General features: G+C 39.3%; 2 protein-coding genes across 2 annotated transcripts in view; one reads left to right on the top strand and one right to left on the bottom strand.

The window, feature by feature from the left end:
• LOC112057863 (CCR4-NOT transcription complex subunit 3) overlaps window positions 1-12,867 on the top strand; it is a 31,349-nt gene extending 18,482 nt beyond the window's left edge. Inside the window, exons 10-22 of the mRNA XM_052885525.1 lie at window positions 1,159-1,291; window positions 1,420-1,545; window positions 1,801-1,926; window positions 2,055-2,180; window positions 2,309-2,434; window positions 2,563-2,663; window positions 2,792-2,913; window positions 3,215-3,393; window positions 3,580-3,775; window positions 4,741-4,899; window positions 5,450-5,575; window positions 6,068-6,277; window positions 6,806-12,867. Coding sequence (XP_052741485.1) covers window positions 1,159-1,291; window positions 1,420-1,545; window positions 1,801-1,926; window positions 2,055-2,180; window positions 2,309-2,434; window positions 2,563-2,663; window positions 2,792-2,913; window positions 3,215-3,393; window positions 3,580-3,775; window positions 4,741-4,899; window positions 5,450-5,575; window positions 6,068-6,277; window positions 6,806-6,904 — 1,829 coding nt within the window. The 3' untranslated portion in view covers window positions 6,905-12,867. The remainder of the gene's footprint in view (window positions 1-1,158; window positions 1,292-1,419; window positions 1,546-1,800; window positions 1,927-2,054; window positions 2,181-2,308; window positions 2,435-2,562; window positions 2,664-2,791; window positions 2,914-3,214; window positions 3,394-3,579; window positions 3,776-4,740; window positions 4,900-5,449; window positions 5,576-6,067; window positions 6,278-6,805) is intronic.
• A 2,753-nt stretch (window positions 12,868-15,620) lies between these two features.
• Window positions 15,621-25,341, bottom strand: LOC112057917 (probable ATP-dependent RNA helicase DDX47). Its single transcript, XM_024098530.2, has 8 exons — window positions 25,117-25,341; window positions 21,455-21,713; window positions 20,651-20,817; window positions 19,819-20,055; window positions 18,294-18,517; window positions 17,555-17,687; window positions 16,647-16,775; window positions 15,621-15,797 (listed from the first exon to the last, which is right to left on the bottom strand). The coding sequence occupies exons 1-8, from the start codon at window positions 25,243-25,245 to the stop codon at window positions 15,639-15,641; spliced, it is 1,437 nt and encodes a 478-aa protein (XP_023954298.2). The 5' UTR covers window positions 25,246-25,341; the 3' UTR covers window positions 15,621-15,638.
• Between the last annotated feature and the right edge of the window lie 340 nt (window positions 25,342-25,681).

The raw sequence follows: 25,681 nt of genomic DNA on the forward strand, positions 1-25,681 counted from the left end.
AGGGGTCTTGAATAGCATTATTTTTAGTATGTTTTTGGTAGTACATATACAATTTTACTAATGGAATTTGAAAAATTAAGGACTTTCCATACAAACTTTCAACCCGTATTTCACCCCTTCTTACAAACAAAAAGTATCCTGTGACCGGCCCTATCGCTAAATCCGTTCTTAGTAGATACCTACTAACTATTAACTACCCATCTGCCAAATTTCAGCTTTGTACATCAAGCGGTTTTCGAGATTTCGTTATGAATGACCTTTCGCATTTATATATTAAGTTAAAAAAGAACAATACATAGGTTAATTATACTAATTAGGGAAATGATTGATTCAGATTTGCGTTTATAAATATAAATATGGATTTATCAGACAATCACATCATGAACAGATTAAACTAAAATAAAATAAAAGTACAAGTATATAAGTATAGAAATGTAAATTGATTTTTTTCCGTACAATCAATCCTTTTATAGCAAATCGCTCTGTATATTATTTACTAGTGGACGCCCGCGACTCCGTTCCCGTACAATTCTGATTTTCACAAATCTCGCAGGAAACATAGATAACCCGGTATAAAAAAAGTAGTCTATAATCTACTCCAAGGTCCTATTTATCACTACCAAAACTCATCTAAATGGGTTAGCCGTGAAAGATGACTGACAGACAAATCGACAAATTTGTAATATTAGTATGAATTTATTCTCTCTCTCTAAAAAATGACCGAATGACCTCGCGTCATTGATACACCAATAATTTGCGTCAGGGCAATGTCAATGTCACACACGAGTCGCGACCAACGCGCGTCGATTCGCGCGTCAGTTCGCGTGTGCTAAGAATACACTGCACGCGTGGATGTTTGTATGCATTTGAATAAATTTACAAATTTTAGAACGGTGTTTTTGGTTAATTTTTGCACGTAATTAAGGTCAACTTACACAACCTTCAAAACTTTGGCTGAATAACTGTTCACTTTAAATGTCTTAACGAACGACAATGCTTCCCAGAAAACACAAACACAAGCTACACAGCGTCTTCGCCGACGAAGACGAGGCTTTAGTATTGTTAAACTTACATTGGGTCCGCATAGTGATGTGTTAATTGTTGAAATATATTTATTTATTTACGTGTCGAGTGACGGCGGCATCTCGTTGTATACAGAAGTAGTGGAGAATGGTCCGGTATCGAGCGCGCACGCGCTGGCGCCGCACCTGCCCCAGCCGGCGCTGTCGCTGCTCGCCGCGCACGCGCTGCACACGAACCCCGTGAGTACATCTCGTTGTGTGCACAAGTAGTGAGAATGGTCCGGTATCGAGCGCGCACGCGCTGGCGCCGCACCTGCCCCAGCCGGCGCTGTCGCTGCTCGCCGCGCACGCGCTGCACACGAACCCCGTGAGTACATCTCGTTGTGTGCACAAGTAGTGAGAATGGTCCGGTATCGAGCGCGCACGCGCTGGCGCCGCACCTGCCCCAGCCGGCGCTGTCGCTGCTCGCCGCGCACGCGCTGCACACGAACCCCGTGAGTACATCTCGTTGTGTGCACAAGTAGTGAGAATGGTCCGGTATCGAGCGCGCACGCGCTGGCGCCGCACCTGCCCCAGCCGGCGCTGTCGCTGCTCGCCGCGCACGCGCTGCACACGAACCCCGTGAGTACATCTCGTTGTGTGCACAAGTAGTGAGAATGGTCCGGTATCGAGCGCGCACGCGCTGGCGCCGCACCTGCCCCAGCCGGCGCTGTCGCTGCTCGCCGCGCACGCGCTGCACACGAACCCCGTGAGTACATCTCGTTGTGTGCACAAGTAGTGAGAATGGTCCGGTATCGAGCGCGCACGCGCTGGCGCCGCACCTGCCCCAGCCGGCGCTGTCGCTGCTCGCCGCGCACGCGCTGCACACGAACCCCGTGAGTACATCTCGTTGTGTGCACAAGTAGTGAGAATGGTCCGGTATCGAGCGCGCACGCGCTGGCGCCGCACCTGCCCCAGCCGGCGCTGTCGCTGCTCGCCGCGCACGCGCTGCACACGAACCCCGTGAGTACATCTCGTTGTGTGCACAAGTAGTGAGAATGGTCCGGTATCGAGCGCGCACGCGCTGGCGCCGCACCTGCCCCAGCCGGCGCTGTCGCTGCTCGCCGCGCACGCGCTGCACACGAACCCCGTGAGTACATCTCGTTGTGTGCACAAGTAGTGAGAATGGTCCGGTATCGAGCGCGCACGCGCTGGCGCCGCACCTGCCCCAGCCGGCGCTGTCGCTGCTCGCCGCGCACGCGCTGCACACGAACCCCGTGAGTACATCTCGTTGTGTGCACAAGTAGTGAGAATGGTCCGGTATCGAGCGCGCACGCGCTGGCGCCGCACCTGCCCCAGCCGGCGCTGTCGCTGCTCGCCGCGCACGCGCTGCACACGAACCCCGTGAGTACATCTCGTTGTGTGCACAAGTAGTGAGAATGGTCCGGTATCGAGCGCGCACGCGCTGGCGCCGCACCTGCCCCAGCCGGCGCTGTCGCTGCTCGCCGCGCACGCGCTGCACACGAACCCCGTGAGTACATCTCGTTGTGTGCACAAGTAGTGAGAATGGTCCGGTATCGAGCGCGCACGCGCTGGCGCCGCACCTGCCCCAGCCGGCGCTGTCGCTGCTCGCCGCGCACGCGCTGCACACGAACCCCGTGAGTACATCTCGTTGTGTGCACAAGTAGTGAGAATGGTCCGGTATCGAGCGCGCACGCGCTGGCGCCGCACCTGCCCCAGCCGGCGCTGTCGCTGCTCGCCGCGCACGCGCTGCACACGAACCCCGTGAGTACATCTCGTTGTGTGCACAAGTAGTGAGAATGGTCCGGTATCGAGCGCGCACGCGCTGGCGCCGCACCTGCCCCAGCCGGCGCTGTCGCTGCTCGCCGCGCACGCGCTGCACACGAACCCCGTGAGTACATCTCGTTGTGTGCACAAGTAGTGAGAATGGTCCGGTATCGAGCGCGCGCGCTGGCGCCGCACCTGTCCCAGCCGGCGCTGTCGCTGCTCGCCGCGCACGCGCTGCACACGAACCCCGTGAGTACATCTCGTTGTGTGCACAAGTAGTGAGAATGGTCCGGTATCGAGCGCGCACGCGCTGGCGCCGCACCTGCCCCAGCCGGAAACATGGAAAATTTGGTTTGGATGATTTTTCTTTAACCTGGTAGCCTTCCGGTATGTAATAATTATTGTTTTTTTTCCTATATTTGCAGACGTCAAAAAGTGCGTCGGCGACGACGATTGCGCCGAGCATCGCCAACACGACGACGGTCGCGAGTGTCGTCAGCGCGACCATAGCTAGCATCGCGAGCACGCTGTCCAACGCGCCGTCGCCGCTCACCGTGAACGGGCCGACGCACGCGCCGCACACGCCGCAACACATTGTCAACAAGTAAGTGACACGACGGACGCGTGTGTCGTCAGCGAGAACATAGCCCTGTCTAACGCGCCGCACAAGTAAGCGCGTTGCCGATCGACCAACTTGATAATACTTGGCTCCCCTCTGTACTAAAACCCTCGCCCAACATTTCGGGCCCAATTGATACACAGATAGCAATGTTTTGTCTCTGTCCCACAGTGGTAGAGTAAGCGAGACGCCGAGCACGCCGTCGCTGAACACCCTCAACACACTGAACACACTGAACACGCTGAACACGAGCGCGAGCGCGACCAGCGTCAGCGCCGCGAACGTGGCCAGCGGGGTCACGGCGTCGCTCAAGAGCATGGCGCAGGAAGCCGTGCAGCGGGCGGGGCTCGACCACCATCACACGCAGGTACGTGCGTGTCTGTCGCACGGGAGCGGAGCGAGACGCTGACTACGCTGACGCCATGGGAGAATTAGATATGGAGATGCATCGCAACCAATAATACCAACAAAATTTTCTATCGTTTTTTGATGGGGATGAGGTAAACTCACACATGAAATATATTTACTTAACACCAATAAATATATTCTGTGTCCTTACACTACATACAACTATAAGTTTAATTTTCAATACTCGGTCGTATATATATAATGTACACAGACTAACAAACACATCGCTTATACTATCCAGAATATTGTACACAGAATATTCGATTACTTGATCAATTGAATGCGAACGTGCTATACGAAGTCACATCGTATCTGAAAAACATGGTAACACATGCAGGTCGAAAACGTTGTCTGTCGTCAAAACGTCTGATGATTGAAAGAATGTGTTTTTAACAGGTCATCCATCCATCCTGATATTTAAAATATGAAAGTGTGTGTGTGTCTGTTTGTCCGTCTTTCACGGCAAAACGGAGCGACGAATTGACGTGATTTTTCAAGTGGAGATAGTTGAAAGGATGGCGAGTGACATAGCCCCTACCCCCTTACTTAAATTGGGGGGTGGAAGTTAGTAATATTCGACAATTTTGATGGTAGAAAGCTAAAAATTGATATGCAGACTATTTGTGACTAAACAAGAAATCCGTGAAAACATCATTTTTTTTTTTAAATCCGCCCCAAACCCTTAAAAGAGGAGGTAAAATTTTATACAGGACTTATATAAAATTTCACCTTTCCTTCAAAGCCTTTCAAGGTAGGGTATGGTAGGACAGGGATAGGATATGGGTAAAGTGCGGGTAGGGTACAGGTAGAGTAAGGGTAGGGTAGTGGTAGGGTAGGGAGGAAATGCACATACGTCAAAGCGAAGCTTGACCGGGTCCGCTAGCAACTAATAAGTTTATTAAAAATGTATTATATTGGTTTCAGGACGAGGAGGAGAAAAACGACGCGGTGCTGCGACTGCAGGCGGGGCTCACAGTGGGCGGCGCCATCGGCAGCAGCGCGCGGCGCAGTGCGGCGCTGTCGCAGGCGCACATCCCACCCTTACTGGGCGTCGCGCCGCTCGGGCCCGCGCCGCTCAACAACGTGAGTTGTGTCATCACATAGAGGAATTAGTTATGGACATGCATCACACCCAAATTGTGCAACAAAATTGACTGTCGTTTTTTGAGGGAGACGAGGTAAACTCACACATATTTAACACCAATTAATATATCTTATGTATTTACACAAAACTATAAATTTATATCGTAATACGCACATGTGTAATTTTAACACAATGAAACATTGGTTCTATAGACACGTTAGATTGTGATTATATATTTTGACAAAGGGATAACTACCATCTAGCGCGGAAGGTCCGAAGGTCGTGGCTACTACCATCTGTGGTACAATGTCAGAGGTCTTGGTAGAATGAACTTGGTATCTCTTAGGCTTAGAAGTATGGCTTCCATCTTAGACTGCATCTTCACTTATCATTAGGTGAGATGTAGTCAAGGGTTAAATTGTTATTAAATAAAAGTAAACAAAACCAACAAACATGTGTAGTGTGTATGACCGTGATACATGCACATGCAACATTTTTTTTTTATTTTTCATTTCGTATTTTGAACTGGATGTTTCTGTCGCCTTCCAGGACCACCAAGTGCAATTCCAGATGATGGAGGCGGCGTTCTACCACATGCCGCACCCGTCCGACTCTGAGCGCACGAGAGTCTACCTACCGCGGAACATTTGCCAGACGCCCGTCTACTACAACCAGGTAAGTGCAAACTTTTTTTTATTTAACATCATAATCATCATCATCATATCAATTGATGGACATCCACTGCAGGATCACGATCCTGAGCCGCCTGCATCCAATGAATTCCTGCGACTCGCTTGATGTTAGCCCACTTGGTGGGGGGGGATAGACCTGGTGTGCTTTCTAGCGTGGGATCGCTATATCAGCACCTTGGGACTCCATCCATTTGCTCTTCGAACTATGTCCCCCGCCCATTGCCACTTTCGCTTCGCGACTCGGTGAGCTATGGTGACTAGTTCTTCTGCTGATCTCCTCATTCCTGATTCGATCATGCAGAAATACTCTGAGCATAGCTCGTTGCATCGCCCACTGTGACTCTTATGAGGGCCATATAGTTAACGGCCGAGTCTCCGAACCATAGGTTACTACTTTTAAGATGCATCAACGATCGCGTATATAGTACAGTCCTTCGAACTGGGTCATTGTCAAAAATCCTTGTAATCCTTACAGGTGCTGTTACCCCACTCAGACTCTGTGGAGTTCTTCCAGCGGCTGTCGACGGAGACGCTATTCTTCGTGTTCTACTACATGGAGGGAACTAAAGCGCAGTACCTCGCTGCGAAAGCGCTTAAAAAGCAGAGCTGGCGCTTCCATAATAAGTACATGATGTGGTTCCAGAGGCATGAGGAACCAAAAGTTATCAATGAGGAGTACGAGCAGGTATATTTGACGCCACCACATATCTCATAATATTGTTGACCAATAGCAGTCGATCTAAAATATCGCTCTCTCTTTCGCCCCATCAAAACGAAAGAGCGATATATGTGGTTCTGGATTGGTTTGCTATTGATCGACAATATGTCTTGACGAGATATGACTGAAGACTTAGTAGTATCTCTTCATGAGATAGGTCGAATCTTAGGCCTCTATCTCAGGCATTACCTAACTTTCAAGATAATAAAACATCCACCAAATAGCTTTTGTTTTATGGAAACGTCAAATGATTTCAAATCATAGACACAATAATTTCAATAAGAATGAAAACTTTTTAGAAATATGTATATCAAAAGTAACACTTTATTTAAACACTATTCTTTATTTAAATTTTCATTATGAATATTTATATTGTAGTCATTGTTTCATCACTGTTTCAACTCAAACCACAACAACTCAAAAGGTATATTTTATCATCATCATGTCACTCAGCACTATTTCTGACGTATTGAGAAATGTTATTTGTGATTGCAGGGCACATACATATACTTTGACTATGAGAAGTGGGGCCAGCGGAAAAAGGAGGGCTTCACATTCGAGTATAAGTACTTAGAGGACAAAGAGTTGAACTGAGTGCGCAGCAAACGCCGCCGCCCTACCCGCCCCGCGCCCCCCAGCTGACAGCCGGCGGGGGGCAAGCCCGCACCCCCCAGCTGACAGCCGGCGGGGGGCACGCCCGCACCCCCGCGGACCGAGGACCAAAGGACCTGCGAAGGCGCCACGAAATTGTGAAAATTTCTCCGTCATTCCGTTACCGAGTATTAAGAATAATATTCGCGACCGGTTCGTCCGATCTCTGTGATGATTGATGAACCGACGCCACAATCGCGACTGACTAAAAGTGAAAGTGAAAAAAAATAAATAAGTGAAAGTGAAAAGTGAAAACCAAAAATGAAAATAAACCTACAAGTGCTCAACGGTTTCCACCAGTCGGTGTGGATGACTCAGTGCGCGGCAGCCGACCGGAGCCACCGGATCTTTTGTATGATAGTTTCACTCTTCTGGCAGTTTGTTTTTATTGTTATAATCGTAAGTAACGAATTTGTAAAACGAACGATGAAGCGAAAGATATCATGTGATGCAATAAGTATAGTGCGGCCGTGACCGTCGAACCATTGTGATATCGTTATAGGAACCCGGAGCACGCTCGGATGGCTCATTGTGACCCGTTTATTGTACCCAGGGTCGTGTCTATGTTGTTGACTACAGCATAAAAATATTTTAAACGTATCAAGTTGCAATTGTAAGTCAATCAACATGAGTTGATATTACCCTGGGCTTTTTGTATGGACCATAAAAGTTGATTTTTAACATTGTGATCAGAGTAATGTGTTCATAGTAATTTAAATCAACTGAGTGGCACATACTATGTTAATTTATTGGACTTTTTCAAATTGCTAAAACTTAATAACATAAATAAGAAAGTGTTCTATAGGCCTTATGAAGCAGAATCTCATTAAAAAGAATATATTAGAGATGTTTCTGTATAAACAGTTAAATACATAGATTGACATGTCATGCAGCATTATTTAGACTTGCTAACAATTTCTTTGTTTTTTATGACATGACCATAACAGATTGATTTATAAATACCTCTTGCAAAAAGATTTTTAATTTGGCCCTTCTCTTGTGGCAGCTTGTACATTCTTGAAAAAAAAAAATATAATTTCTCTTATCTGAAACTCTATAATAGTTACATTGTTAATTAACAATATAATTATTATAGACTATACTAGACCTCATAACTAAATATTTTTTCAGCAACACAATTTATATACTTTATTTTTAAAAATGCAAAAGTGTTTTAAGATCCATTTCTTTTTGGCATTTTGATTCATGACGTGTAACATTGTTAAAAAGATGGTTATGTTACTTGATGGTGCTTATAAACAACAAATTACACTTACTTGGTCTTATATTGGAATGTAATAGTTTTTAGATGTATTCGACCACTGAGAAGACTGAGTGATCACTTGTGATCATGTACGCTGTCACTCTTGAGCCCCTCAATCAATCTATGAACTGATTCTGGTTCAAACATTGTCCATTTTTTAGACCCTAAATGGTTTAAAAATGAACAATGTGTAACACAACACAAGTATGGATTATACCATTTTATGACCTTGGCAAATTTATCGCCATATTAGACATGGTATGAGTATATCATGCTCTGTGAATATTTTCAAAGAAATTAACACTCAGCATGAGAACCAACTGTCACAGAAAATACCATATAAGGGGCCTTTTTGGATTGTGCCGCATTGCAAGAACCAGCTCAAGACTAAAGGCCCAGTATGAGTTGGGCATACTCTGACAATGTATCACGTCAGTATTAGACGTGTTTCATAATCAATTAATATAAGGGGCCGTTGCACATCTACCTCGAATAATAAACATTAATTCCAACATCGAAATTTTAAAATATTAAAATTTATAAATAAGGTATATTTATATACAAGGTTCTCATGTAATGTGAACACTAAAATGATTACAAACACACCTCTGCTAAGCAATAACTAGTGATATATTAGTGCTATTTCTCTTAGACACAAAATTTACTATGCACATTAAGATGTGTTCATTTTCTTTTCTTTCTTTTTATTTGTTTTTTTTTTAAAGAATATTTGGCATATTTTTTATAATATGACCAATATTCCCATTCCCCTCCGACTAGTCGGGAAAGACTGTGGCAGGAGTGGGTACGACAATAGACCAACGGGGTGAGGATTGAACCTCGGTGATGAGTCCAACCGCTCTTACCGTTGAGCTATTGAGGCTTTTCTGAATGTTGCAAAAATATTGGATACATTTTTAGACTGTTCAGAGCTAGCTAGCTATATTGCCGAACAGTTTGGCAATGCTGACCCGTAAACGTGAAATTATCAATATGCATTTTTTTTATTAAAAATGCAATATGAGCTATTCATTTAGAGATTTTCATTAAGTTTTGTGTCTATTATAAGCAGCATTTGTAAGTAGTTTGTAGAAAAATATATTGAAAGTCCAATAGTTTTTTACGCTAGTCATAGTAAATCAACACGGAAAAGTGAAAAATGTTTCATGAATTTATATTTATATAATATATTATGTATATTACATAAGTATGTGTATTTGACATTTTGGTCACAAATGTTTTTTAATTAATCCGAGTGTGCTTTGGGCGAATTGATTTATAATCTTGATTATAGCGACTGGATTAGTTTGGAATTACTTTAAGTACTGATTTTGGTGGGTACCATGAAAATTCAATTGGCATACTGGCACTGGCATATTCGTATTGGTTTTATGGAACTTTGAAATAAATACTCTATGCTGTTATTACATTGAAGAAAAAAGGAATAAACAAAATCTATATATAAATATGGTATAAAAAGATGTTTTAAGAATTCAAAAAGATTTTTCAAAAGAGTTGTTTGGCATGCAAAGTTTTGACAATAAATAATCATGTCTTAATTATTGTAGTGTCGAAAATATTCGAAGAATTTGTTCTTGAATGTCATAACAAAAAAAAAATTATTTTTACCTAGTTGAGTTAAGAATGAGCCAGTCATTTCAACATTGAGCATTTTTTTTTTTTTACAGTATAGAGATCTAGTATATTTGTGGTACTCTCCAGTCAGAGCTAACCGTAGCTAGGGTTCTCCAAGGATATGTTTTAATTTACTTTTTCACCTCTTATATTATATTTATTAGTACAAAAAAAATGTATATCGACTTTACATTTAGTGCATTTAAATTGAACAAAAAAAATTGATATCGGATTAGCAAAAAAAAAAAGTTATTCAAGCATGTATATAATCACTGCCAAATGTCTTAATTTATATTGTGTATTGGAAAGTAAAATAGGACTGCTTGGGAAAATGTACTTATTTATTTTTGTCATATTGTGGACCGAGAGATGGTGGGACATTTTGAAGTAGTGTTTGATAAATGATAAAGGTTGATGCTTGCTTTGCCTGATGATGGTATACCAGAAAAGTTTACTGTATTTGGTCATATCTATACTAATAGTATAAGTAGGTAAGATTTGATTGTTTGTTTGCATTGAATAGGCTCTGGAACTACTAAATCAATTTGAAAAATTCTTTTACTGTTGGCAAGCTACACTATCCCCGAGTACTTATAGGCTATATTTTATTCCCGTATTCCTACGGGAATTGGAACCACGCGGGTGAAACCGCGCGACGTTAGCTAGTCTGACATGAAGTTGTGTTAAAACTTCACTTTACAATACTGCAACAATCTACGTACTTACTCAAACACAATGTTTTCGTAAAATTATAAAAGCAAATCTATTTAAATATTAAATATATTTTTTTTTATTAAATAAATAATTAATTTCTTATTAAAATAATTAAGACCAGGGGCCTTATAAGAGATTTATATTTTGCAGTGAATGTCCTTTGGCTGATGATGATGATGATAATTTATTTTAAGATAACTCAAATGGCACAATATGTTACAAGAGGTATTGTCATTGTTTAGGATACAATGTCACATTTAATTTTTTTTTTAAATATCAGCTCAATATGTCCCACCTTCTCTCTGTCTATATATTTTGTAGTCGAGGTGAAAAAGTACAATTATATGTTGTTCGGTAATCTTGTGGAATGGAGTTGTGCTGCCAGATTCACCGCCGAATTGTTAGCGAAGTTGCATTATATAAACTTTGTACAAATTTTAAATTATATACAATAAAATTATTTAAAAACAGAAAATACATGCTTATGTTTAACAATCATGTTCCATAGAGTATGAAGTTTCATTTGCTGTTTTTAATTTTTTTAACATAATGAAAATACTTACCTGACGCACTTTGTCGTGCCATGAATGCCTTGTGAGAAATTTAAAGTGGCAAATCATACAAAATTGCTAATTTTGAAATACGTGATTATTTTGTTTGAGGATTCTGTATTTTATTAAACCAAACCTAAAAAAAAATTATTAAAGTAAAAGAAAATTAAGGAAAATAATAAAGTTGAGCCATTATAAATTTTAGTGAGATAAATGGTAAATAGTTGATTATATATATGTTGCCTAAATATTTATTGTTATATATATATGAGTCTTTTACTTTATTGTTGGTGATCACTGGTGACAGGTTTTACTGGTTGGTGTTAGTTCGACAAAGAGTTGGGTGGTGTGTGTTGAGTCAAATCAAATCACATCAAATGCCCTCAAAGCAGCAAGTAAACGTAAAGTACACTGAAGGTTTAGGGCTAGTCAATTTTAAAATACGATTTTATTTTACTCAACATCACTTGACAACAGCTCTTGGGCTTTTAATAGTCCTTTCAGTTGCTGCCTTAAGCAGCTCTATATCACCTGATTCTAAAATCAGGTAGAGTATGGCCATCTGTACTATTATTTATAAAATTGTTTTATTTTTATATATACAAACTTCATACTCTGAGGAATACTATTTTTTCGTCGAATATAAGCATACATTTTAGATTACAATGCTAGGTTGGTCACACAAAACTATAACAAAAGTGCGGTTCGGACAACAATCTTGTCGATTTGAAGTGTCATTCGAAGTAAAGATTTATCAGATTGTTGTAAGATGACGTCATTGCGTAATTTTTCAATCGTCTGATTAGTACCTACTGCCAGCGACCTGTTTGAATGCACTTGAAATATTTATTTTAGTTTTGTTGCCGATTTTGCATTGGTCATTAAAGCCGGGAACACACAATGCAACATTTTCCCGCGCGACTCACGGACGTTGTATCAAATAATATTTTGTACACCCCGAATGATTCACTCTGTAACATGTCTGTGGGTGTACAATTTGTTGAGAATTAATTTATCGATACACGCGTCGAGTCGCGCGGGTCGCACAAGGTGCCCGTGGCGTAAATTTGTACGGAGTAGAGTCCGGGTTCACCGTAAGTGAGACCGTAGTGTGATGTAGTGAGTTTCATGAGCTGGTCACTTGGCGCGGGCCAGTGGGCAGTGGGCACGTACTTTGGGCCGCGCGTGTTTTTGCGCGCGCGGCGTCGCCTCACGCGTCTGGAGGGCGGCGGGTGCGAGTCGGGGCGGGCGATCTCGTTAATTCCGTGCGTGGTGTTGATAGTTTTCATTTTTGTAAAAAGTCTATCGTGAGAGAAGAGATGTGGTAAATAATTTAAAAAATTATCTGTACAGTTCTATTTGTATAGAAATAATAAATAATGATTAAAAATTTTAAACCATGTTGTGATTTCTTCTTGTGCTTCTAATGGACGAGGCGACTTGTTTGGTTGATGACTACAATTGTAAAGCTGATAATAGGAACCTTTAAGTTGATTATTCGTTTAAAATTCGAATATTTAGCGTCTTAATCCAGTTTAATCAAGTCTCATTAACTGGTCGCGTGGTCGTCCCCAACCAAGTTGGATCGTCTGTTGGAAGCATCAACGCTTAGTTTGTAAGTGCGCCGGTCGGGAGTGCCCCGTATAGGGGTGTTTTGTCGCATTTCTTTTTCTTATTTATTTTTTTTATTCGAAAGAGATGACTGTTTACTTTGTAGAATAAACTGTAAGAAATCATTGAGACATTTTGTTTGTTTGCACAATGACGCCCACGGACTTGTATTTTGCTAGAACGCCATCCAACCAAGCTCGTAATATTATTGTGCGCACTTATTTGGATGTCTTATCTTTTTACTTTTTATCAAAACTAAGATAATTTTTTTTTATGTTATAGAATATTTCCAATTTTTTTCTGTATTTGAATTACTATTCATAACATGCTCTCTAAGACACGGGAGTAAGACCACCAACTAGCTGTCACTAACTAGCTGGTGGTGCACTAACTAGTAACTCCGGACTGAAAATTTCCTAGAAGGCTAGTCGAACCCAGGACCTTGGGATTCGAAGCCATATAGGCTACCTACTCGTCCAATAAGGAAATTATAATAGGATAATATACCTAGATATTTATACATGTACAACAACGGTCAATGGATAATCATCATCATTATCATGAACAAAACATACTCAGCTCACTGAGGAGCACGAGTCTCCTCTCAGAATGAGAGGGATTAGACCTTAGTCCATCACGCTGGTGCAATTGAAAGACTTCACACTCTCTTATTCTCTGGTATGCAGGTTTCCTCACGATGTTTTTCCTTCACCGTGAGACAGTGATATTTAATTTCTTAAAATGCACACAACTAAAAAGTTAAGAGGAGCATGCCCCGAACCGGACTCGAACCTACTCTCAGAATCTAAGGCAGAGGTCATCCACTGGGCTATTACTGCTCCTAAGTCTTTGTCGTGGTCTACGGATATTACGTAGGTATATTATCCAGAAATTCAATGTACAATGTACTTAATTATATAACTATACTACAACGCATCTCGATTTGTGTAATTTTTGAATATTTAAAAAGAAACAAATTAAAAGGTATAAATCGCTAGTCATTTCACACCTAATAAATAATTATTATAATTAACTTGTTTTTAAATTAATGAAAATAAAATCGATTAATAAGCTTAGTAGAACAATTAGATTTAGTTAATATATTTTGAATAACATTTTATAAACAAATAATACATAATTTAAAATAAAAAAGTTATGAGTTTTCTACCTTTATTTTTAACTTGTTTGTTGGTAACAGTACACATCGAGTAGGGCTGTAGTATAGACAGTAGACACTTTCTCTTTATAAATAATCATTCCCTACCCCATCCTGTTCTACTCCCACCCCATACCTACTCTACCCCTATTTAAGCTATCCCTTACACCTGCTCTACCCCTGTCCAACCCGATCTCTAACCCTATCCCTACCCTAACTATCGCTATATCCTAGCGGCGACTACTTTTTTCCAATACATACTTACATTTTTACCCTTTTGATATCTTTTGAATAGAATGTCTAAATTGAATAATTAAAAAAGTTATGGCAAAATAAAGTTATTGCAGCAGTCTTGAATCTAAAGTAGGTAATTTATCTCAGTACTAGCGGACGCCTGCGACTTCGTCCGCGTGAAAGTCGTTGTAAACTTTCACCTACCCCTACCCTACACTACCCTACCCCTACCCTACTCATTAAGGCTGCACTTCTTTATTTACTCCCTCCCCCCGAGTCGCGTCGAGCGCGGCAACCTTTACAAAATTAAATACATATAGCATGGTTTAGCGTATTTCTTGTATAACTTTGGTTTGTTTGTTTCTTTACCGATTTTTATGATTCTTTTTTATTAAATAGGTAATAATGTTAACTTTTTTAGTTAGGGATGAGTGATGAGTGTTATAAACATAAGAGTAGACAAATATAATTAGAAAGCTCCGAACTGCTATAAAATTTAATTTATTTAAGCTATCGGGAGTTACACGTGTTATTGTGAGTCAACCATAAAAGATAGACATATATATGCTATTGTGTTTTTATAGATAATTTTAAGGAGAACATTTTCGTCATACATGATTTCTATGTAACTTTAACCATTAAGGCTGTACACGCGACGGAAGCTTAAAAAATTTAGTAACTTCTCCCGTTTTCTCAACATTTCTCTTCACTGCTCTGCTCCTATTTATTGTAGCGTAATGAAAAGTATACTATAACCTGCCCAGGAGTATGTAGAATAATTGTACCAAGTTTCGTTAAAATCCGTCCAGTAGTTTTTGTTTCTATAAAGAACATACAGACAGACAGACAGACAAAAATTTTACTGATTGCATTTTTGGCATCAGTATCGATCACTAATCACCCCCTGATAGTTATTTTGGAAATATATTTCATGTACAGAATTGACCTCTCTACAGATTTATTATAAGTATAGATTTCTTATCAAAATACTAAGAGAGCCTTTTTCTAACGGCGGCATTTTTTTTTTTAATAAAAGAACACTTATTGTGTCATGATAAATGTAATGGTAGATATATGCTGTCGCGACACTTTGTAAAAAAATATGTGTTCTGCAAAGTTGTATATTATTTTATTCTAAAAGTAAACAATATTTAAGGTACGTAAAATTTTTACACCTTTTTTATTGGAGTTTTAGGAAGGATCCCTAATTTTTTAAAATATAAAAGCTATATATGTTAGTGCTATAGCACTCGGGGATAGTGTAGCTTCCCAACATTGAAAGAATTTTTGAAATCGGTTTAGTAGTTGCGTAGCCTATTCAATACATACAAACAAACAAAATCAAATATTTCCTCTTTTAGTATTGATTAAAATACATAATCTAGCATGCAAAAAAGCCAAGACCACATCTCATTATGTAACATATGTACGTATGTAGTAGTACAGGTAACATAGCGAGCTACAATGATGATGAAAGAATTAAAACAACATAAGAATAATAAATGAATATATTCATCGTCTCCTCTTGCCGCCATGTCTGGGCTTCTCCCTCCCGCTGCCTTTCCCCTTGATGCGGCGCCGCACGCCGGCCGCCTCCTCCGTGTCGTCCTCCGAGTCTGCGGCGCGCTTCCTGCCCTTCGCGCCTTTCTTGTCTTCCAACTCTTTCATTTCCTAACCAATCACAAAGATTTTAAACTATTAGACATGTTACTATACTGACAGGTTGAAACTGAGGCGCAGAAAGGTGGCTAATTGTCTAATTTGATTTAGTCGCATAGTTAAACAACGAAAATTATTGAAACAAAAAAATACCTAAATACTCGATGTAAACTTTTAACTACCCCTACCCTACCCTTAGGGGTATAAAAATAGATGTTGGCCCATTCTCATAGATACCGGATAAGCACAAAAAATTTCATCAAAATCGGTCAAGCCGTTTCGGAGGAGTATCGAAAACTGTTATACGAGAATTTTATATATTAGATTGTCTACAATGTCAAGTTGTGTTCAGGAAGTGTAAAAACTATTATATACATAAATATATAACGAAATTAAAAACAAAAATTACGCATGTGTACGCTCAGTGGATTATCTAAATTCGGATCACTTCTCGGAGTGATTTTGTAGTCACGTAACACAACACAACAATATTTTATACTATTGGTTGTAACATATCTAATAGTATAAAATATCGTTGTCTGTTGAAATATTATGCCAAACAACATTTTATATTAGTTTTGTTCTAATAGTATAAAATATCGTTGTCTATTTAAATATTATGCCAAACAACATCTTAATACTAATATCCCAGAACAGCATATTGCTACATGCTTTTGAATACAGATAATGCAGTTGATTTTCAGCTGGAACCATTTTTTTTTGATTTTAAACATTATTTCATCAAAGCTACATTATCAGCGAGTATTATTTATCAATGTATTCCAACGGGAATGGGAGCAACACGAGGAAAACCTCGGTTGGGTTGCTAGTTTTGTTATAAAAGTGCGAACTGCGACTTACAATTTTGGTGAGCCTCTGCGCCTCGGCCACTCTCTCCTGCAGCACCATGACCTCGCTCTCGTCGGCGGGGTACAGCGGCAGCTGCTTGCCGATCAGCTGCTCGATGCGCTGGTACAGCTCCACGTCGTACTGGAACACACAGATCTAGCTTGAAGACTCCATTACTACTCACGAGAGAGGACATGGAGCGTAAACCCACCACGCTGCCCCAGTGCTGTTTGGTGGGTTTATGGTGACAATTTAAATTCAGTCAGTCAGTTATAATAAAACTATAATAGGTCAAATTCTGTACATATTTTGAAAAATTTTGTTGGAGGGCAATACATATTACAGATTGGTGTAGAAAGTTCATGTGGAAATTCCACCATTTTTGATACTTTCAAGTTTCATTTCTAAAAATTGGATTTTTCCAAAATTTAAACCCTAACTTTTAAAAAGGGGTTGAAGTTTTTCTTAATATAAATCGTTTACGTTACAGGTTATAGTTTTGTAAAATAGATGGAGGTGAAATAGGGGTTGAAAGTTATCTATCGTATAGTAACCATCTAGTTTCACGCGGACGAAGTCGCGGGCGTCGCTAATTATAAAATATTGAATACATCCATTGACCTCTTATAATCATGTAAAAAATTTCACTTAAAAACTGGCCAATTTTGCTTTGACAGTTTTAGAATTATTGGTAAAGAAAATTTAACATAAAGGCCTTTAAATAGTCCAATATTCAATAAAATCCTAAATTCAGAGCAAATTCAACCTTAAAGATTGAGTTTAAGGATGAATTTGCGAATGCGACTACTTAAAGTTGCGTTTGGCACTTAATTCAAGTATCCACTTTTTAATAGAAGATCGATGAATATATCATAGATTTAAGAGTAGGTACAGAGGAATACATATATCACGTGTGTTACCTGTGACACAAACGTGATAGCCTTGCCGGCGCGTCCGGCGCGCGCCGTGCGTCCGACGCGGTGGATGTAGTCCTTGCTGTGCAGCGGGATGTCCAGGTTGATCACCACGTCCACGTGCGGTATGTCCAGGCCTCTGCAATAACCAATGTGTCATCAGCATTAACAACCCATTCGGCTACCCATCAGAATGAGTGGACTTAGGTATACTGTGTAAAAGCTATATCAAGTGGACCAACTGTGTCCATCAATTAGAAGTAAAAAACATTGATTTGATTTGACTTGTAATAGGCTACTCGCCTGCTGTACAAAACTAAGAAGATTTTTTGCATAAAGGCGGTTTAGATGCCTAGAAACTCTAATCACATTTTTATTTGTGAAAATAATTTCGTAATTGTAATATTTTTATAAAACAAAATTGTATTTTTATCACGTCACCGCAAACGCCAATCATAAACTGTAACGTCATTCGCTACAAGGCATCGGTTTGTGATTGGCGCTTGCGGTGACATGATATAATCACATCACTGCAAACGCCAATCACGCTGGTATCTCTATGAATGACGTCACTTGCTAAAATGCTGTTTCAGCGGCAAAAAATTTACGTAGATATTTTTTTTATTTACATTAAATTTTTTACTGGTTATTATTGACGGGACAAAATAAAATATAGCTTATAATACTTCTATAATTCAGTTTAAACACTGTTTACAAAAGAGGCCTATTAGTAGCGTATAGTGACCTGGAGGCGACGTCGGTGCAGATGAGCACGGACCGGCTCTTGCTCTTGAACTTGTTGAGCGCGGCGAGGCGCTTGTGCTGCGACATCTGCCCGTGCAGCGGCACGGCGGGCACGCCCAGCGCGCGCATGAGCAGCGCGCAGCGCAGCGCGCCCGCGCACGTGGCCGTGAACACGATGAACGAGTTGCCGGCCAGCTCGTTCACGATGTGCACCAGGTACACGTCCTGCCAAGGCCCTGGATTAGCCTATAATCTACTAGCGGACCCCGTCCGTCCGCGTGGAATTTAGTCTTTCACAAATCCCTCGGGAACCATGGATTTTTCCGGGATAAAAGTAGCCTATGTGTTAATCCAGGCTATAATATACCGTCGTCATAAACCCATATTCGGCTCACTGCTGATCTCGAGTCTCCTCTCAGAATGAGAGGGGTAAGGCCAATAGTCCACCACGCTGGCCCAATGCGGATTGGCAGACTTCACACACGCAGAGAATTAAGATAATTCTCTGGTATGCAGGTTTCCTCACGATGTTTTCCTTCATCGATTGAGACACGTAATATTTAATTTCTTAAAATGCACACAACTGAAAAGTTGGAGGTGCATGCCCCGGACCGGATTCGAATCCACACCCTCCGGAATCGGAGGCAGAGGTCATATCCACTGGGCTATCACGGCTCGCCCGCGTGGAATTTAGTTTTTCATAAATCCCTCGGGAACCATGGATTTTTCCGGGATAAAAGTAGCCTATGTGTTAATCCAGGCTATAATATATTATATCAATACCAAATTTTAGCAAATTCGGTTCAGTATTCGAGGCGTGAACAAACATCCATAGCATCAAAATCATCATATTTCGCAAATCTCGGGAAACCATGGACTTTTTCGGGATAAAAATCCCATGGCCTATGTGTTAATCCAGAGTTAAATTTATTTCTATTTAAAATTTGAGCCAAATCGCTTTAATAGTAGCGATGTTAAAGAGTAACAGACATCCAAACTTCCATACAAACTTTCATCATCATCATCATCATATCAGCCGATGGACGTCCACTGCAGGACATAGGCCTTTTGTAGGGACTTCCAAACATCACGATACTGAGCCAACTGCATCCAGCGAATCCCTGCGACTCGCTTGATGTCGTCAGTCCACCTGGTGGGGGGTCGGCCAACACTGCGCTTACTAGTGCGGGGTCGCCATTCCAGCACTTTGGGACCCCAACGTCCATCGGCTCTTCGCACTATGTGCCCCGCCCATTGCCACTTCAGCTTCGCAACTCGTTGAGCTATGTCGGTGAGTTTGGTTCTTCTGCGGATCTCCTCATTTCTGATTCGATCACGCAGAGATACTCCTAACATAGCTCGTACAAACATACAAACTTTCGCGTTTATAATATTAGTAGGATTTAAAATACTCCAATATAATCTAACTTTAATACTAAAATTCAATGCTTTAAAAATTAAATGTAGACTTTTTAAACAAATAACTATTTAAAAAATATGCCTTTTAAACAAATGTATTTAATTACCTTATATTTAACAGGTATAAAGATATAGTATTGTTGCAGTTTCTCAACAGTCTGATACTTTGTGGAGACTTCAACCTTGACGGGGTCCTGCAGGGAGGCTCGCTGTAGCTTCTGCACTTTCTTGGTCATGGTGGCGGAGAACAGGTAGGTGCGGCGCTCTCGGGGTATTACACGGAGGATCTTGTCTACTTCCACCTCGAAATCCATGTTCAGTATGCGGTCTGCTTCGTCCATTACCTAGTTTATGATAGAATTGTTGTTTATGTCACTGTCAGGTATTGAGTGCTATTGTAACATGAGTGCTAGCTTGGGCCATGAGTTGAAGGCAAATAGCACAGGTGTTACACCGCCTAATTACTTACAGCATCAGAAAATACTTTTTTAAACAATGAAATAAATAAAGCGAAAGGGAACTTCTTTGATATTGATATAGTACATATTCTGAAGAAAAGGATCGCATTTTGAAAATTAACATTCCGCCGATTGTGTTCCAAATTGATATCTGTATGCCTAGCATGACTGCATGAGACCAACAAAATCAATCGTGAAGAGAAATAGACTAAATATCAACCAATGGTGGTGTAGTCCAAATCCCATCTCTTTCGTCCTAATGCAGTTAGGTTAGTTATGCTAGTTTTAAAAAAATTTTTAAATCAGCCTAGAAGTTTCAGAGTCTATTCAAAGCAAACATTCAATCAAATATATCCTCTATAATATCCATCACAATTAAATTTTATATCAGGTATTTTCTGTTATAAAGTTTTTAATTCCTTAATATACCTTTTAGTAAAAAAATTGTAAAGATAAACAAAGTATTTACAAATGCACTTACAAGATATTTCAAAGCTTTCAAATTGAATCCCTTAGTGTTCTGCAGGTGGTCCACAAGTCTGCCGGGCGTTGCTATGATGATATGAGGCTTTTTGGACAGCGCCAGGGCCTGCGCCACCATGTCCATACCCCCCACTATCACTGCACACTTCACACCTATGCTAGCTCCTGTATAATTAATTTAAAATTTTACACCCTCGACATAATCACCACAAGTTAAGTGACAATAATTAATTAATGTAAGATATAAATTAGAAGTAGCTTAATGGCTAGGGGGAGACTCTGGCCGTGGCTACCCTACTGGCAAAGACATACCAAACCAAAGCCAAGCAATTTAACATTCTGTTAAGATGTTGTGTAAAAACCGAAGTTAGCCTGCTTCCATATTAGATTGTATCATCACTTACCATCAGGTGAGATTGTAGTCAAGGTCTAACTTGTAAAGAATAAAAAAAACAATGATAGATGGAGAGTATTTGCATCAAATTTAATAGCTACAAGAGACTTTTCTACTACTTAGTAGAAAAAATCCTCACAACTGAGTGTGGTGTGATGTTGGTGGATACTAAGAAATTGACTCTTTCTTCTCAGACCAAGGCGCATTTAGAACCCTTATTTATTTAATTTTAAGTTATTGACAAATTATTATCACCATTATCTTATAATATAAATACCCAATGTTTTGAAAGTGCTTGTAAACTAAGCCTTGAAGTAAATGAGTATTGACTATTGGCTATTCTGTAACTAAATATGCCAAAAATAAAAGCTATTATTAGTGCTATTAGATTTAAAAGTTATGACTTACCAAGGGCCTCAAACTGTTCTGATATTTGAAATGCTAATTCTCTGGTAGGTGTCAAGATTAGTGCAAAGTATCTCTGCGGGTTTTCCAGGAGAGACTGTAAGATTGGAAGGGCAAAGGCGCCAGTCTTCCCCGACCCTGTCTCTGCGAGCCCTATTATATCTTTCCCCTGGAGTGCTACAGGTATTGCTTCTTTTTGGATCTTTGATGGATTCTTCCATTTTAACTCTGTACATGCTTCACATAGTATATCTACTATTCCCTGGAAATATATAATGTCAATGCTTAGTTCCAAAAAGCGACTCCTTATTCATCCTAATATCTTGGCAAACAGACTCTTGATTGATGACTGTCCGAGGCGTCTTAAACGTAAATGCATACTCGACCTGGACATTTGAAAAACAGGACGCACTCCTCCTAATAAGGATCAACCTCCACAAGACAAAGACACTCGCAACATATTTGTTTATAGTCTTAGGACTGATCGCAGATTGGCTGTACAAGAAAAAAAAAAAGCTTAGTTCAATACACAACAGGTGTATTGAACTTTGTGTATTTGGTAAAATTGATATTAAAACTAGCATACACCTATGACACTGTTCTCCTCAAATCTATCGCCAGGTGTTAATCTAGCTATTTCCAGTGTGAATTTAAGCTAAATCTGTAGAGTTTTTGCGTTGTGAAGAAGTAACAAACATACACTTATAGTCAGATCGGGTAGGTATTTTAAACAATGTAAATAAACAAAAACAGCTGACTCAGGGGTGCTCAACATTTTACTACAGCATTATTTACGAATATTGTCATGAAATAAAACTTCCTTTGATAACCAATATTTTTTTTATTCTATATTCCTATATCCTGTTATTTATCTAACAGATAATGTTTCACTTATATTCAGGGTTCCGTAGTCAATAAAGAACCCTTATAGTTTTGTTTTTTATTATGTATAAGCAAGCATAAGGTATCCTCGACATATTTAAACACATTAATCAAAACGGTTTTCTCGGAGGACGATAAGGGTGATAGCTTCGTACGTTTCTTTTTTGGTGACGGAAACGATAGCAATGCGGAATAACTGCTCCGGCTAGTACCAGGCTCCGCTTCACTCATTTTCGTACTAAACTAAATAAAATTAATAAATTAATTAATTAAACAAATAAAAAACCCGACTGCCTATATGATACAAAAACTGAAAAGAAAAAAAACAAGTTCAGTCCAGAAGTGTAGAAAAAAATTAGAAAACAGTCGGGACCTATTATATTGAATATAATGATTTACGTCTACATTTTTTAATAGGTCCCCACTTTAGTTTAATCAGTTTTTGTATCATTTATGCAGTTGGGTTATTCGTTTATTTAATTATTTTATTTCATAATTTTTAGTTAGATAGATGGTGAATTTCGGATTTATTTGTTACGTTTGTTACAAAGTACGATAGTGTATACCTACGTCCAATCGAGGATAAGTAAATATTCAAAAAAATCTACGGAACCCTCGGTGGGCGAATCCGACTCGCACATGTCGAGTTTTATAATCAATATATTTAATTTAGTCTATTTAAGGTATTTTATAACTACACTTCATAAACCTTATAGTCGTCCGCCTCGCGTATTATGTATATACAATTAATAAATAACGTTTTTCTAATTGTAGTTTTTTTTTGGCCATTATATACCATTTTGAAATTCTCACAAAAAGCCCTTGAATTTGATTCCCTTGTTGCAATATTTAAAAAAAAATCACCTCGATTCTATAGCATCTCACAGTCGTCTTGTTGGTTTTTTTTTAATTTCACCTATCTAAGAACACTTGGGTTATTAAAACAAATCTAAGGATATCTGAATTACGTAAATCCGTTCAGCGGTTTCGAAGATATGAGGTAATAAATAATACATACAAGATACGCGCGAAAAACAAACAACAAATAAACAATAATTAACAACAACAACGAAACGAGAACAAAACGAAATAATAAAAATTACAAAGGAAGAAAATACGCCCAACAGTCTGGATTTAGTTAACGAATACTGTGAGGTAGGAGTATTAGTCACAGACAACAAATAAAGTAGTGTTTTGTGCTGTGAAGTGTGTGTGTGAAATGTCAAATCTTCTTTCACTTAATAACACAAAATCAAAAAATTAATCATAGTATAGGGTATTTCTGCAATAAATGAAAGGTAAAATTCACATTAAAATAAAAGAAAACATCTTCTTTTGATATGAAAATACGACATTTATAAAAATTATTAAAGTTATTATTTAATTTTATAAATGCACATTTAATACCCATAAAACTCAATATCTTTATTTTTCATAATGGTTTGTGACTCATGTCTGCTTGGGTTCTTTTTATGTCGTTTGTATTGTTTTTGTGCAAACTCTATATATTTAACATAGAGGAATTAGAAATGGAAATGCATCGCACCCAAATGCAGCAACAAAATTGTCTGTCGTTTTTTGAAAGGGACGAGGTAAACTCAGTCATTGAAAATATTTAACAAGAATAAATAATAAAATATTTAACAAGAATAATATAATCTGTACACAGAACGTTAAATTAATGGATTGATGTTCTGTTCGTTCGTTCGTTAGAAGAATAGAATCGATTTTTCTTTTAGATATTGTTTTTATTACAAATTTATTATAAATTATAATTATGTTTTTGACGACCTCCGTGGCGCACTGGTACGCGCGGTGGATTTACAAGACGGAGGACCTAGGTTCGATCCCCGGCTGGGCCGATTGAGAATTTCTTAATTGTGCCAGGTCTGGCTGGTTACCACCCTACCTACAAAACGTATCGCTAAGCGATTTAGCGTTCCGGTATGATGTCGTGTAGAAATCATACCGTCCATCTTAGATTGCACCATCACTTACCATCAGGTGAGACTGAAATCAAGGGCTAACATGTAAAGAATAACAAAAATAAAATAGAAATATTTTCAAATTGAACGTCACGTCATCTTTTACTGAATTAGAAGTTGTTGGCCGTTTTTTATGCCATTGAACTACTTACTACACAAACCGGAATATTTAGGGAGTTTTTTAGACGACGAAAACGATTACAACAATGAAACATCGATACAATCGAACAATCTAACGCGTTTGTTAGTTTTTTTACACGCGTTAGCCGCTCAACTATCCCAGTCGATTTTACAAACACTTCTAAATGCCCCGCTCTATATAGATAGATCGTTGATTCTTTGACAGAGAGGTAACGTCTTGCGAGGTAGGTCCTTCTATTATTGGTCCGAGATAATTAATTTATTGTTTGTGAATCCGGGCTCAAAAGGGTTAGAACCCAGAGCCGTAAAGCTTATTATTAAAAATACAATGTATGTGAATCGAAACGAAAAGTGTCGCCCTAAAAGAACCTTTTTGAGAAGTGATATGGTTGTGTAAAAAGCCTAAAGTTGTGGACTATAGATACAGGCTTTCATCATTTTAATATTATATTGATATTGCACATATTGAGAGTATCAAAGAGTACCTATATAACTTTCGTGCTAGATTAATTTTTTTAAATAGATATAACCTAAAAAAGTACAGGCTCACACTGTTTACACTTTACTGACTACAATTAATGTAAATCATTTAGCGTTTAAATTGTCGATAGAGACTTTTTATTCTAAATTGGTACTAAATAAAGGTAGAAAACATACTAAATCTTTAAATGTGACTGTTTCTTCTTGTTCATCTACATTTTTCTCAACTTTAGTTTCCTCTTCTTGTTGTTCTTCCGTTTCAAATTCTTGGTTATCACTGTTACTATTATCACTGTCTTCAGTCATGATTCAGCCGCAATACGTAGAGTTTCAATATAAATTTCGTAAATTTTAATTTACACTGAATACGAAACCATGCCTGTTGCACAAAAATATGTTCTAAAACGTCAAATGTCAAGTGTCAACTCCAACTGTCAAGCGTCAAAAATGTCAATGTCCATAGACAACCCTCTCCTTTTTTACTTGGTTTATTAGCTCCGCGGGTCAAGCATCAATTAAAAAAATAATTGTATGTTTCACACATTCTCGATCGAGGCAATGTATGAATAATAGAGTTAGAGCCTATTCTTTAGATGTCCAATTGTCCATGTACAATGTCTGTAGTTCTGTACAATTCAACTCTACTGGCTGTAGACATTCAGCTCCCGCAAATAAACATCACACTCGAAAATCAGATGAAGGGCCTTTTTTAATTTAGCCTGCCTCATAATATTGCTGCGAG

This window comes from Bicyclus anynana, chromosome 14, assembly GCF_947172395.1.
Source record: "Bicyclus anynana chromosome 14, ilBicAnyn1.1, whole genome shotgun sequence".
Classification (NCBI taxonomy): domain Eukaryota; kingdom Metazoa; phylum Arthropoda; class Insecta; order Lepidoptera; family Nymphalidae; genus Bicyclus; species Bicyclus anynana.